A 16520-nucleotide genomic window follows, 5' to 3' on the forward strand; every position below is an offset into this window, starting at 1 on the left:
TCTTCTCACGAGTGCTTTGGCCAAAGGAGAAATTATTGCACATGATGGCCTCTGAATGATTTTTTTTATTCTCTGAGATATATCTCAAATTTATCCACTTACCTCCATCTCCATTACCCCATCCAAGTCCAAACCACTGATCTTTTCTCTTGGGGATCATACACCTTCCTACCTAGTCCTCTCCTTCCAATGCTGCCACCCTTCTCATTGTCTTGACAGAGTGGCCCCAGGGACCTCCCACACCGGCCGTGTTTCATTCCCTCTCTTCCCTTCCATTATATATTGAGGAAAACCTGAAATGCTTACCACAGTCAGCAGCCTATCTTTCTAACTTCATCTTATACCATCGTCCACCTCTCTCACTCACATCTTCTCTGTTTCTTAAGCATATCAAGATCTATCCCATGCCAAGGCCTTTGTATTTGCTGTTCCCTCTGCATGGAATGCCTTTCCCTCCATTTTTCTCATGACTGAACTCTTCTCATTCTTCAGGTCTCAGCTCCAATGTCATCTCTTCCTAAAGTCCTTCCTTGTTCAACCATCTTATTTAAGTAGCATCTCCATTCCATCAATTCACTTTGTTTCCCCCTTCTTTTTGAGAGTTATTACAATCTGTGATTATTAATTCGTGTATTTACATGTTGTCTCCACAACTAAACTCCCAGCTCCCTGAGGGTCAGGAAGTGTCTATCCAACTTACCATGTTATCCCCCTGTACCAGTACAGTGCCTGGCACATAGCACCTACTCAACAAATAGTCACCAAATAAGTGCACAAATTCATAAATTGCACAGACGCTCATTCTGCACATGTGAAGACCTACTCTACTCTATTGATCACCCACAGAAAATTGTCTCAGGTTCCATTCTATCAGAAAGCTCCATACTTGCTCGTTGCATCATCCTGTTTGTGAAGACCTGGGTGATGCTCCCATTCAAATTCAACAGATTTTTATGGTATTTTTACTACGTTTGGTTGACTGGAGATGGTTTATGTAGTAATCACCACTCTTCAATGGTGAAGAAGAAGTGGGAGGAGGACAATAAAACAAAGTTCCTAATAGATTCCCAGGACTTGTTGGCTGTTTCTAACATTGGATCTTCCGCATGAAAAGTATATATCCGAATTAAAGCATCTTGTTTTTAAATAACTGTACCTTGAAGATCTGCTGTCTTCTACAACCTCAAGTCATTTTTCAGGAAGGAGAGTTGGTCCTGGCACCTTTCTAATATACCATCCACTTAGAATTTATTGTGCACTGAGGAAAATTCACTCAAAATGATGTAATGTGTTTATATACATTACATGAATATTGGCTTGTGTGGGAGCCTCTTAATAAGTTATAGCCAATGAATGCCTCCCAATTCAATTTCCTATCTACTGATTGCCACTTTGTCAAATACATTGCACTAAGGTCAGGCACTGTCAAGAGGAAAATATAACTCTTTGGGAGAAAATACCATTTTATAATTACATTTATTGTTGAACGAGTATAATTATGATGCAATACTTTGGATGATATCCTTAAACTAGATTCTGTAAAGCCATTTTCTTACACAGACTAAAGTTGAGACTCCCTTCAATTTTAATATTTCTTTTGACACAGATATTTTAAATTAATTGCCAAAAAATATTCATCAAATCTGCTTACTCAACAAATGGAATACCAGTTTCCATTTAACTATGAACTCCAAGTTATAACAAGACAAAATGCTTCATTTTGTTTTATCTTTTTTTTTTTCAGTTGAAGTGAATAAGCAATACTTGTATGGGATTGAAAGTCATATCAATGACCATTTGTACAATGGTTTAGCACAGCAAATAGAGGATCCTGTGTTCTAAATATGAAATGTTAATGGACAGTAAATAGCACTAATGTTGAATCATGTTTATGAAGGGGTTCTCACCTTTCCCTTTGGCTAAGTTCCTGTTGTATCCAACAGGACTGAAGTATTCAAAGACAAACACAGCGATGGCGGACACGATGAGCAGCATCACAAACATCATCACCCAGACGGAGGCGCTGAATGGTTCTGCAGAGAAACAGGCCAGAGGGAGGGAGACATGATCAGTTTGCTGTTCCTCGCAGCCAGGGCCAGCAGGAAGCCCAGAGGTCCATTTTCAGGCTCACCGAGAAACTTTCTCTAATGTGCATCTGATCGTTCAAAGGGAGCTAGTCATTTTTTATTCATACATTTGAACCATTCTTTATTCTACAAAATATTTGAGGCACTTTATAAGACTGCACAGACTAGGATAAAAATAGAGAAGAGCATATGACATTTTGCAAATCAGGTCAAGGATAATAAAAACAAAATAGAATGATAATACCAGGGGAGGAAGCTAGAATGCAAATAAAGAGGCCACAGGAGCCTATATAATCAGAGAATCATCCAGGGAACCAAACCAAGGCTAGACTCCAATAGTCAACCATCAGGCTCCTGCCAATTACCATGAGTTTTATTGTTGTTTCAATTTTTATTTTTACATGCCAGAGGGATGATATGCAGGGGATTCTAGAAGTAATCGGGGGAGTTACAACCTGTTAGAAAAGGGTCATAATGCGTGGGGTTGATAGGAATATTGGAAGGCTGTGTCTGCACCACTGCTCACACACTCTCCCTCTCACCTCCTGCTAAGACAGGTGAGATCTCTACAATTTCAGTACCTGGTTGATGTTGGTAATGGGCTTCAATGCAATTGGAAAGTCATTTGATGGCATTCCCATGACAATTCAATCAAAGGGCAGAGGAAGTGAAGTAGTAGATGGATAGATGACTATTGCCCCTGAAAGTAGTTGCCACAAGTTCATTTTTATGTGGAGGTCACAGGAGGGCAGGCCAACTCACAAGGTTCTAAATCTTAGGACACTCTAAAAAGTAAGAGATAGTCTATAAAATAAATGAACATTTCTATTCAATCTGATTGAGGATATGAAAATGAGCTGAATAGAGGCATTTTATCTGTGTATGACATAGATTTACTAGAAAATCAGCAGACTAAAATATTAAAAATGAATATACAGCACTGGGCAAAATAATAGTACAATACTTAATAAGTAATAATATAAGAATAAACTCTGTGTTTCACATACTCACAACTGTACACCTACTTTTGGCCCACCCTGGATCCTCACCGGAATGCATCATTGAAAAGAAACTGCCTTTGAAACTGCCTTCCAATATTCCTATCAACCCCACGCATTGAACTTATAATCCTTTTCATCATAAGCAAACATTTTCTGAGGGTAAAATGTAAGAAGCCCAATAATACCTTTTGGACAGTAGACATTTTATTATTTTTAAATTGTTTTTCTGATGGAGCTAGTAATACTCATAAAGAACTAGGCTGATAGCAAACCGCCATCTTATTAAAGTCTGTGACTACCTAACAGAGCTAGAGGTCACCACAAATTCCCACTTAATGAACTTAATATATAACAAGAAACTAATATGTCTGAAGCTTTAACCGTATTGGATACTTCTAAAATTTTGTGATGCCGTTTTTTAATGTGTTTTTTTTTTTATTGTTTGATCCTGAGAGAGACAGGGAGAGGGAGGGAGGGAGAGAGAGAGAGAGAAAGAGAGATCGATCTGTTGCTCCATCCATTTATGCAGTCACTGGTTGACTCCCACCCTGGCCAGGGACTGAACCTGGAACCTCAGTGCATCAGGATGTTGGTTAGAACCCCAGTTCTAACCAACAGAGCTACCCGGTCAGGGCTATATTTGACTTGAGGAATTTCCAAACTTCCCTATAGCAGCTGTACTATTTGCAATGCAGTTTTGAAAGTGTAAATATGTTAAAAAGCAACAGATAACAACAGAAATCACTTGACTTGTATAACACAAGATGAGCCTGAAGAAATCGTTGATACAACTGAAATTTATCTTGGTTAAATTTAGCTTGAGTAACAAACAATATTAGGTCCCCGAAATAACAGAATTTGGTAATGAGGTGTATCCAAAAAAGGGGGAGAAATAAATGAATAATGAAGAGATTAAAATTACTTAATATTAAGAATAGAGATGTTAAATTAATTCTCCAGGTTTGGTATACTAATGGGATAGTGTGTCTTAACAGAGAGGATCATTGTGATGAGCAAATGAACATGTGCATGGGAAACATTTGGTAGTATGTGCTGCACACTGTATACATGTAACAGATTGGATGAAATGGCTGTTTGATTCTACAGCGAAAGCAAGACTTGGTGGTGCAGGGTGCTGTTCAGGGTCCTGAAAATGCATCCTGGTGTTTAAAACATGCCCACTTAATTGCTCTGATAGCTCCCTCTTCTCTGCAGGTTGCCATCATATTATAAAACATCAGAGGAAACCCTTCCTGAATTCTATTCACATGTCAGAATCTGTGAATCCGCAGTGGGCTTCATTTGGCAATTGATTCATCCTAGTCACTGACTGGTCAGAAAATGAGGTGGAAGCTGAGAAAGTAACTGATGCCAGATGATTTCCAACTTGGAAGGGACAACATCTATCCCTTGACTTGTGCGCATGGCACAGAAATATAAGTGTTCTGCTGCAGGATTCTGATTTTAGTAAGTTTAAATTAAGTTCCTGTTAATGCCCTGAAGGGTTGCTATTGTCAGATAGCACACATGCACGCACTCGCGCACCCCCCCACCCCCCTCCTCCACACACACACACCACAACAACAAAGAAAAGCACTAGAACAGTGGTGAAGCACTATCTATAATGTCTAAGGAGTGACCCAGAAATATGTTTAGATAACTCTGGATGACATCCTCTACTGGCTTAAAACAGATTCAACATTTATCCATGAGGGAACTTCAATCTATGAGACTCCAGGTCAGCATTTCTTTGGATCAAAGAATCCAACCTGCTTAGAAAGTCTTTAGAATTAAATGAATGGAAATATTGTAAGAGATGTCATCTCTGTCCTTGAAGAGCCGCTGGTTACATTTTTACACAAAAGCTTAGAGGCATTACCTGCAAGGGTTTCAGATGTGAGCTAATGGGGCTTGCGGAGGAGAGAGAATAGGAAATAATGAAGAGCCATGCAATCAGATTTTGAATGTTTTGGCTCTTCCAGATGACTGAGCCAGCGAATGGAAAAAAATGTAGCTTAGCATGCTTCATTATGGCTTTGAAAACCTGCAGATAATGACCGTAAATAAAGAGGTGCACAGTCGATCGAATAGGGATGTAATTTAGTGACTAGGAAAAATATTAAGCCTACTGGGTAAAAACAGCTTGGAAAATAGTGTCCTCCAGCTACAATTTATTTTGTTTTATTTTATTTTAAAAATGCAGTAGGAAGAGTAAGGGAAAAAGAAAGTTTGACTAAATTTAGCAAAAATACTTGACTTTTTATGGAAATGTTCTACTAATGCAGATAAGATAAAAACCTAGGGAAACTGGGTTGAAGCCAGATTCAATATCAGCGACCCATTTTTATGAAACAAGCCAATTGATATTTTTGTCTCTCTGATTGAACTGGAAAGAAACCTCTGTCTAGCTCACTAAAGAGATATGTGGACAATTTGTGAAAAGAAAGAGATCTCTTTCCATGAATTCACCTCCTCCAACCCTTTCCTAATCTCCAGGGCCAAAGATCCTTATTAAAGGGTCTGATAGGAAACTGGGGGTTGGAGGGATGACTAAGAGTGACTAATGAGTGAGAGTCTATCCAATAATTATTAAGATTCTGTACATGTTGCATGTATGGATCAATGGTTTGAAATATGGATCATATTTCATGGTACAGTGAGGCTCCCTTCTTAAGACATGGGCATTGTTATCCATATCAGACAAAGGCACAAAAGGAACACAGTGAGGTGTATATTTGTAAAGGCCTACCATATGCCAACAAAGGCTATGACATTTGAAGCAACGGTGCAAAATCGTAATCCAGTGAGTGGGATGGATTTCAACAGCTTAAATGGATTATAAAAAAATGAAAATAGTAAATCCATGTTTCTGTGAGTAAGGCAGTATCCAAAATCCTGCTCGTCAACATTTCACTCAGGAGAATAAAGACTAAAAGTGTTGTTGGGTGCTGACATTACAAGTAAATGAAGACAGTGGAGGAATAAGGCAATGGGCTGGGAGATGGTGTCCACAAACTGGCTCTAGTCTGCAATCTTAATTCTCTAAGAGACACAGGGTGCTGTGATTGTTGTTTTTATCTTTTAAAAAAGTGATAATTTAGTTGAACTTAATCGAACTATTTTTCACCCTCATACTGTTTTCTTCTAGGAGAAAATGTTCATCTTAACCTTCCCAAATTTAGGACAAAAACACTAAGAGGGGAATGTCAAGGGCAAGTTCATCTGAATTCCATGGTCTTCAAGATAGCCACTATCAAAAAATATTCATGCTAACCACTCAACTTAACCTTTCTCTTTAAAGAAAAAATAAATAATGCTTGGCTATGTTCTGTGCAGTTTCAATTATTCTAGTCAGGCTACCTATAGCATATATATTTATAGTGCTAAAAAAACCAGCTGACAGAAAATACAAATCTACTTGGCCTTAAAACAATCTTATGTTAAAACATGAATTTATGAAATAGTTAAAAGGAGCGTAAATAGAATTTCCTCCTTCATACGCCATTCAGCTTAAAGGATAGTCATTTACTAGTAAAATATGACTGTTAATTTTAAATCAGTGTTTACTCTTCAGACTACTCCCATGTTGTTGATTAGGGTAGTGGTATAAATCACTGTGCAGTCACCATTATTTTCACTCCTATATCCAGAAATAAGTGCCTCTCATTCTAGTGAGGGATGGAGGATAGGGATGTAGATGCTCAATAATGGTCTATGGGATGACTTAAATTCACTGGGGACAGACAGGTTTATACTTTAAATGTCTTCAAGACTTTAAGAAATATGTCTACTGATCTACATTCTACACAATCAACTTCAGTATCTAAATATGTGATTGTGTTTTCAGCAGATTTTTCCAAGTTCAAGGTAAATGAAAGATGTTCACTGAGGAAGAAAATGAATTGGGATCATTCAAATGTGACATGTTTTGGAATATGTTCATGTAGTTAAAATGGAACTGAACCAGTTCCTACCTGGTTCCATCCTTGGAGCAAACAAGACAAAATACCCAAAGTTCACTGTAGGAAAACAAGAGAGACTATGAAGGTCAGATACCTAGAAAAGCAGAAGGGGACACGGTGCCATTGCTTCTTGAAACCATGACACTGATTCCCGTCTCCACAAAGGGCACAGAGAAGTCCACCACTTCCGAACGCTCCTCATTGATGGTGAGTGAGCCGACTGCCATGACCGCCCGCTGATTGACCACCTGGGTACAAGGCGAAAAAGCAGAGCACCTTTATTTATCGTCCCCCCAACCCCGAGGGCCTCAGGCCCTAAGTCTGAAGGGGAACCCGTGGGATGAGAAGAGAACTTACTTCCCCGATCATGCCATTCCACACATTGTTCACTTTTTTGCCATGCTTCCCATTCGTCACCAGGTAGAGGTCATAGGTAAACTTCACAGTTCTGGAAAGCTTCTTTAGGATGTCAATGCAGAACCCCTTGCAGCATTTTTTCACATTCACTCCCTCATTGGTGGAATTACTGTAGAGGAAAATCCCAAGACCACAGACTGTTAGTACTGGAAAATTTGTTCATAATCATTAGCTACGCTCTTCCGCTACTTTTCACATGGGAAATTGCGGCTCAAAGTGAGGAAGTGGCTTTTCCAAGGACGTGCGGTGAGTTTATAACAGCAAAAGTGGAAAAGTGCTCTTAATTATGAGATAATCATGACAACGGCTAACAGTTATTGAGTAATTACTACTGGCTATGCACTGTGCTAAATGACATTTCTCTTAATTAGGTAGTATTTGTATCCCGATTACACAGTGAGAGTGATTGCCTCTTATTTTTAAAAGTTTATAGCACATGTACCCTTTTCAGACCAGATCTGGTCTAAGCTGACTTATAAAAACTTCCTGGAAAATGGAAGAGGATGTGAAATCGCAGGGGAAGGAGAGTTTGCGGGACCCTATCACTGCAGATTGAGGTGCGCATCCAGAGGGACAAAGGAAGGGTGACTGGATTAGGAAATGCCTTTCCTTATTGAGAAAAAAACCCGCCTCAGCTAAGAATCAGGAGACTTGAGGTTTACCCGCCACCCGAGTCCATAGATTCATGTCTCATGATTGAGTCATCTGTCTAACCAGGGCACCTTCATTCTTAACGTTTTCCCTCCCTACCTACATGGCAAGGAGTGTAAAAGGTGACACTATTAAATAGCAATGCCCTTAATCAGAAAACCAAACTTTGTTAAAATACAGATTTTTTTAAAATTGTCTTAAAAGCTATCATAATCTACCAGGGTTTTAGTCACTGCTCTGTGCCTGCCACCTTGCTTTATTTACCTGACGAAGTCATACTCAAAGGACACCCACAAAAATCACCCACAAAAATGCCTTAAAAAATAAGGAAGCAGGGGCCTTGACAATTGTTAGCCAAAAGCAACTCGTGTAGGAAGATTGGGACCTCTCTGAGCAGCACGGTGATTCTACCTTGCACTTGGCGATTCTATTAGCTCGACTCTCTGCCTTTGAGTCACGCATGCCATGAGATATGTGCTCTGCTTGAATATCCCATTGTTGGCACATCTACACTCAAACTATTACCTGAGCACAGAAATGATGCTTACAGAAACCCAACCTCATAATAAGAAAATACCTACGTTTCCACATCATATGAAAAAGTAGGCTATATAGTGCTATCTACAGAATGATCACAACTACATAAAAACAGATGAGCTTAGGAAATATCTGAATGGAAAAACAATAAAATATGAAGCCTAGCTATTTTTGAATGGTGAAAAGTGTTTTTTTTCATATTTAGACCCCTTACAGTATCCATGATGAGTGCATACTACAAACATAAATGCATATAAACACACATCAAGCACCATTAGTGTAGATCTGCATCTACACCCATGAGTATAAAGAGATTTGATCAAATAACTGTGAGATGTGAAATTGGGTTGCCAAATGAAATCTTTATTTCAATGTTTTGCTTATCTCAGAATCCCAGATCACCTATTCTGAATGGCTGTTTCACCATTGCCTCCTTCCTATCCTGTCCCCAATCTCTGCTCAACCAACTTGCTTCTCTCAGCCAGGACCACCGTGGAGACCTAATTTCTAGCCTAGAGGCTGGATAACCTGCTCTGACCCTGCCACCCTCAGCTTAGGGGTCATGGGAGGTTACATCTGTGTACAGTTACATATAATGACTGGTGGACGCAACTCCACAGTGTAACAGGAAGTAGGTATCTTGCCTATCCCCACAAGTTCCCAGAGCAGAAGGGGGCCAGGCTGGAATTACAACTGCTATAAGTATATTAAGTTAATGGCATGTCCAGATATGACTTCCTTCTTGGTATCTGTGACTCTGAAAAATGTGTCAAAATCAAATTATCTTTCTTCCTGGCCGCTATAGGCCGTGCATCGATGCCTCTTGTCCATCTCTTCCCGTTTGTGTCTCCCTCACTCTCTGCTGCTTTATTTCTTTTATCTTCCTTCCCCTGGTCAAGATTCCTGGAAGAGTTTGGACAAGAATTACAGATGCCCCAGGTTTAAGATTCAGGGTCACAGGCATATGATGACTTACATGATTCTTTGGCCTCCCTGGGCACCTTAACCAGTTTATGAGTTAATTATACCCCCACACTCCTTAATACTAAGTTATTTCTAGATATGAAGTCATGGAATCATTTTCACCCAGCAAGCACCACTGAGTACTACTCTGTGCATGACATAGAACTAGGCCCTGGGGACATGGGACGAAGAAGACATGCAGCAAATGCAATAGTTTAATTTATCATGGGGGTTATGGAAACACAACCAGCTTATAATGAGGAGCTTGTAGTTGATTCCTATAACAGCCTGTGTGTGTGTGTATGTGTGTGTGTGTGTGTGTATGACTTAATTACATTGACATCTGAGAAATGCTGCCCCTGCACTCTCTCTCAGCTCTCTCCCATCACCCAAAATTAAAGGGTGACTCATCAAAACAAATACAGGGAAAGGGATCCAATAAATCCAATTCTTTGGCTCTACAGTTTCCCAGTGTGGCCCCTGGATGTGAACATGGCCGTGCCAGTCAGACAGAGCTGCTTTCAGATGCCAGGCCTGCTACTAACAACCACAAACACTCAGAGAGTCTGTTCACTCACAGCCTCAGTTTGCTCTTTTGTAAATTGAGAAGGCTAACACTTACCTTGCAGGATAGCGGAGGAGATAAAGTACCTAAGCACCTCTCACACAAGCACTTAAAACTATATCTCCTCTCCTCTCACCAATGACTTAACAGTTTGGGGGATTAATTGATAGTATGGCCACATTTCTTTCTATGCAGCAAGGCCAGATAATTTTTCCTTAACATTCAACTAGCAGGCTAGAAGAATACTCTGATTTCTCAGCTCATTTCCTATTGCCTGTGATTTTAGAAGACTTATGGGTGCCCTCAAGACCCTACCATTTACTAGAAGTGAGAGACAAAGAGTTTTTCTCTGGGAGAACAGCATCAAGAAAACAAACACAATCATGTTATCTAATAAGAATCCTTTTTAGAATCAATTGGCCTGCCTCATGTTACCTTTAAGAAATGCAATGGATCCAATCTGTGTTAATGTTGGGATTAGTGGAACCTAGTAATTTTCCATTGCTTTCAGGTAAAACAAAGACTAACGCTATCTAGATGCACAGTAAACATTTTATGTCCCCAAGTGAGAAAAAGAAAGCTGCAAGTCTTCACCTCCCACGGGAACTAAACATGTGAATCTGAACCTGTTAATGTGTTTATATTCTTCAGGGAAAAGTCAATTCTTTCAGAGAGAGTAATTTATTTGGGGGTTCATTTTCTCCATACAAATGTGACTCAGGACTTGGTGATCTATTGCTTTTGGCTCCAGGGCTTTTGCTTTTAAGAATTTAAACCCTATTATTGATTGTAAAGCGCAAGAGGTCCTACTTACTGGCCATACTGAATAGAAAAGGCATTGTTATCATGCCAGCCACTTCTTTTTCTTCATCTGACCAAGTTCTGCTCAGAGAACACCCATTCAAATCAAAACATTGACACCTTTCCCATTGTTTCCCCAGCTCATCACTCTATAGCACTGCCCTAGCCTTCATTCTGTTTCCCAAACTCGGTAATCTCTTTCCTGCCTCAGGGCCTTTGCAACTGCTGCTCCCGCTTCCTGGAAGGCACTTCCCCACATTTGGCTCCTTTTCATCCTTTATATATGACCTTAATTCTTACCTGTGTGAGCTAAAGAAGTCCCACATCCATCGAGCTACCATCCTCTCACACCACCTTCTTTACATCCTTCCCAAAGTTTATCATAACGTGGAACTGCCCTGGTCCTTCATTGGTTGAGTTGATTTTTACCTGGTGCCTGCTTAATGACTGCAAGACTTTTGTCTTTTGCCTTTCCTATCCATTGATGCATCCCCTGTGTCCAGAACTTTGCCTCACTCATAAAGTGTGCTTAATGTGTATTTATTTATTGATCAACTCATTCAAAATTTCAGTGCCAAAGAGGCTGACAATTCCAAAAAGGCTGATCATTATCTTTTGAATAATCTCAGAATTTCAATTCCAAATTGGCTGAGTATTGATAACAAAGTGTTCTCCGAACTGAAGTGTACCTTCAAAATATATTTAGCAATCATATTTTTAAAAAATTATCTCTATCCCAAGAGCTGAGCTCTGGGGATTTGCATCTTGTATAATGTGGGAAAAAATATCCTTTTCCCCGTGATTTCAAGCATCATCAATATCAGTATGTCATGTTTTGTGCTTGTCACTGGGGGTACCAAATTAATAAATCACATTTCAAATTTGGGCAATTAGCAATCCAAGAGGAAATACAGACAAACTATAAGCCAAACAAAAAAAATGGTAACAAAGAAAGAGATAGAGTTGTAGGGACTGGATGTTTGTGTTCCTTCAAATTCATATGTTGCAATCTGATCCCCAATGTGATGATATTTGGAGGGGGGACCTTGAAGGTAATTTGGTCATGAGGGTGAGGCTCTCATGAATGGAGTTAGTGCCCTTATAAGAAGAGCAAGAGAACGTGTTTCCTCTCCTCTGCAATGTGAAGATAGGACGATAAGCAGAGGACCCTCATCAGACAATGAATCTGCCAGCACCTTGATCTTGGATTTCCAGCCTCCAGAATTGTGAGAAATAAATGTCTGTTTTTCAAGCCATGCAGATTATGCTAATTTATAGCAGCCTGACCTGACTAAGACATGGACACATATCCAGAGTACTGCTGAAGTATGGAGAACTAACCCAACTTGGGGAGGGAGTAGTTAAGACTTACAGGACAAGCAAGAACTAGTGAGGTGAAAGGAGGCGATCAGAAAATACTCTGAACAAAAAAAGTAGATTTCCATCCAACCCTAGGCCTTTTCCTTAGGTGACTCCACCACAAGGGTGGTATTTTTGTTTGTGTCTGCCATAGCAAAGACTATAATCAGGGCCTTGGACTTGGCCATGAAGACTTGTGCTTCTCCAACAGGTTTATATGTTAGGGAGAAGCCTTCACCAGAGGCTCTGATACAAAAGTCCATTCCTCTTTCAATTGTAATGAAAGAGGAAGTGACATAGGTGCCATGCTTGGATTCTGCCAGGAGATCAGGTCCCCTTGATCACACCAGAAAGTCCTTTGTAAGGTGTGTGTTGATCCCCAAATGGAGAGAACTTTTGAAAAGTTTTGAAAAGTTTGGATCTAGAAAATATAAAAGAGATGGAAGGAAGTGAAAGAGGTGAGGTTGGGGGCGGGGGGGGGGGCAGCCAGAAAAATACAAAGAAATTAATTGTTTAAGGAAAGATTGAAAGAAAGGGTTGATTCAGCATAATGGCTAGATACAGCCGTGGGCAAACTACAGCCCACGGGCCGGATGCGGCCCGTTTGAAATGAATAAAACTATAAAAAAAAAAGACCGTACCCTTTTATGTAATGATGTTTACTTTGAATTTATATTAGTTCACACAAACACTCCATCCATGCTTTTGTTCAGGCCCTCCGGTCCAGTTTAAGAACCCATTGTGGCTCTCCAGTCAAAAAGTTTGCCCACCCCTGGGCTAGAACATGGACCAGCCTTTGAGTCCTGCCCCTTCCATTTACCAGCTGAATGGCTTTAAATGCGTTTCTTAATTTTTTCCATAACTCCATTGTTATCATGTCTAAAATGTCAAAATCGCTTACCTTGCATTGCGGTTGTTGAAATTAAATAAGGCAAACCACTTGGAGTAGTTCCAGTTTAAGTATTTTTAAAAATCTATCATTATATTATACTTATTATAACAGGGCCTATTTTACATTACACACACTGTATTCTTTTATAGATTTTGTTATGATCAAAGACACATGCCATTGAAAGGATTGGGCACATTCAACGTGACAGGGTCCCCGACTCACTTGATTTTGACGAACTTCCGACAGGGTACAGTGTTCCTCACACACGACTCGGTCAGCGGGTCTATGTCTTCCACGATGACAAAGGGGGCCTCCTCGAGGGTGACAATGCTCAGATGGTTGTCGTCTGGCTCACAGTCCGAAAAGGACTTGTACCTCGGCCACACGGCGTGCCTCAGGCTCAGGGTCTGGTTCTCCCACTTGCCCACCTGCACCATAAAGACAAAGACAGGCCTGTGCTTTCTAGCACAACTGGTTTCTGGAAAGGTGAGTCTTTCCCCGTGAGAGGAGCAGGAGAAAAATCCATCCCTCTTAAGGGTTTTTCTGCTACTTGCCTCAACGTACGCATCTTCTTTACATGCTGAGAAAAATGGGGACAGACGGAGAGCAGAATATTGGGCACAGACTCACCCCAGACTAATGACATTACGGGGGTTTTGCCTAAGCACTAACACAGTGGTTCTCAACCTTGGTTGCGCATTAGAATCACCGGGGAATCTTTTTAAAATTCTGATTTCTGGGCCTCATCCTCTGTTTCTTTGTTATGGGGTGGGGCCACAACGTTAGTAACAAAGAAACACAATTTCCGGAGGATGAGACCAAAAATCAGGATTTTAAAAAGATTCCCTGGTGATTCTAACGTGCAGCCAAGGCCGAGAACCACTGCCCTAACACTTTTGGAGCTCCCCAGGTGATTCCCGAGTCCTGCCAGAGTTCAGGATCACTGATGTCATGAAAATAGCACGAATTTTTAGAATCAGAGAGACCTGGGCTTGAATCCGCAACTCTGCCACTCATTAGCTGTACAACATCCAGGCAAGCTCTTAATCACTATGAGCATCTGTTTCTCATCTGAAACTATTCCACCTGCTTTAAAGGTGCCTAAAGTTGGCATAATTCCAACTACTTTATAAAGATGTTGTGAGAATTTTTTATTGATTTGAGAGAAACATCAATTTGTTCCACTTAGTTACGCATTCATTGGTTGATTCTTATATGTGCCCTGACCCGGAATCGAACCCACAACCTTGGCGTATCGGGATGATGCTCTAACCAACTGAGCTACCCGACCAGGGCAGGATGTGTGGGAATTAAATAAGGCAATTTATGAAAAACTTACAGCACAGGGCCCGGCACAGAGTTAAGGACCACATACTTTTCCTTTTAAGTATAGAAGAGAGACAATGAAAAGGAGGAAGGTTTTTTAGTGCTATAAAAAAAAGAGGAAAAAGGAAAGGAAGATGAAGTAGAGGGAAGATTAGGGGGAGAGACAACACCAGGGACAGAGCAGGTGAGGAAACAGAAGCAACACTTCACGCTCAGATATGGTTCTCTTTAAGTTGCAGATTGAGGTGAGCTTTTATGAATCCAGCACCGAGTGGAGACTTCTGCTTAGCACACATCAAGACCTGTCAAAACAGAATCGATGTGTTCCCTCTGAGCAGCAGCCGGCATCTTAGTGAAATCAAATTAAAGGCTGTGTGTTTTGAACTTTAATTTTATTTGACAGCTTGTTGGCACTGTTCGCATGCACGTGGGAGAAAGCTGCCCCCAGCATCGCACTTTCTCTTTCTTTGCCCTCCTCCCACGTGCAATTGCTTGACACCACAGGTCAGCCTTTTATTTGTAATATCAGCCTCAAGAAAAAGGCCTCGTCTGAAATGCTAAGTGCCAAGTCCAGGCTCGCCTGTGTCGACATGACCCACCGGCCTCTCCCCGTGGAATGTAAGTGTCGCCAAAAATGAATCGCAGGTCCTTTGAGAGAATTCAGACTCTCTGGACACCAGGAGAGGTGAAGGGGTGGGAGGGGGTGGATAAGGCAGCCAATGTTCTCTAAGATGACCTCATCCTTTGGACTGGAAAATCTTTGCTTCTTGTAGAGAAATATCCCATGTGGCTAATTAAAAAATTGTCCAGCTTCACACGGGTACCTTTCTTTTTAAGATAGGAAGGGGAGCAGAGTAGTTTGGTCCAACTTGTTCATCTACCCATGCTGTGATATGTAACACTAGCTGGAGAGAATGTTGAGCTCATCAAATTCTTCATTCATTCAACACGGATTTATTGAACACCAACTCTGAGCTGGCACCAGCCCGGGAACACTGATAGATAAAAACAGAACAATTGCTTCCTTCTTGGAACTATCAGTTGGCTGCAGGTCAAAGATAAAACCTTTAATAATAAATAGATTAAAGACACATCCAAACTTTTCCTTTTGGGGAATGTTATACCAACTCCCCCCTTGTTTTTTTTCCCCAGAAGCCTGGTAGTTCAGTGGGCAAGCAAATGGCTTTTGGAGTCAAACAGAGCTAAGTATTAATCTACACATACTCACTACACATACATATACACAATTTCTCATTGGCTGAGTAGCCTTGGGAAAGTCACTCAACCTCTCTGAGATTCGCTTTCTCTATCTGTAAAATTCAGATAATAACAGGATACACCTTTCAGGACTATATGAGCCAAAAATATACAAGAAACATTGAGCATAGAACTTAGCACTAGTTAAGTACCTACTAGTACCATACATGGTAGCTGCTATTATTTTATTATTGTTGTAGTAGGCATTTAAGATGTAGCTCAGATATCACATAATCTTTAAAGGAATTCCTGTCTTCCCTAGTAATACAGAACTTCACGCCTATCTCCACCATAGCATTTGATGTTATAATTGTAACAATGCCACTTTGGGGCCAGGAAATGTGGCAATATCACCCAAAATCCTATTATTATCCTATTATTATCCCCACCAATAATTCCATGGTGAGGATTATTATTCCAACTTCACAATTCAGACAACAAAAGCACAGCTAATAAATGGTGGAACCAGAGCAATAGTATGGGGCTATCTGGATCTAAAGATGCTTTCCTACTAGTGCACCTATTAATTGATCTGCATTCATCATATTATAGCTCCAGTACCCTTTCTTCCTTCAGAGACAAGCACTGAAGTCCCCAAAATACCTAAATAGAGGCAAAGACTGTTTAGCTAGCAGATCTATGGTGATGTCATTGACCACATCTCATACCCTACACAGTGGGAGGAAGGCAAAAGCTCCATCC

General features: G+C 40.5%; 1 protein-coding gene across 1 annotated transcript in view; it reads right to left on the reverse strand.

Annotated features, from left to right (window-relative positions):
- Window positions 1-7292, reverse strand: part of GRIN2A (glutamate ionotropic receptor NMDA type subunit 2A) — a 72652-nt gene extending 65360 nt beyond the window's left edge. The window contains exons 1-2 of the mRNA XM_059691954.1: window positions 7145-7292; window positions 1908-2033 (exon numbers count right to left, since the gene is read on the reverse strand). Of these exons, the coding sequence (XP_059547937.1) occupies window positions 1908-2033; window positions 7145-7277 (259 nt within the window). The 5' untranslated portion in view covers window positions 7278-7292. The remainder of the gene's footprint in view (window positions 1-1907; window positions 2034-7144) is intronic.
- Between the last annotated feature and the right edge of the window lie 9228 nt (window positions 7293-16520).

This window comes from Myotis daubentonii, chromosome 4 (genome assembly GCF_963259705.1).
Source record: "Myotis daubentonii chromosome 4, mMyoDau2.1, whole genome shotgun sequence".
Classification (NCBI taxonomy): Eukaryota; Metazoa; Chordata; class Mammalia; order Chiroptera; family Vespertilionidae; genus Myotis; species Myotis daubentonii.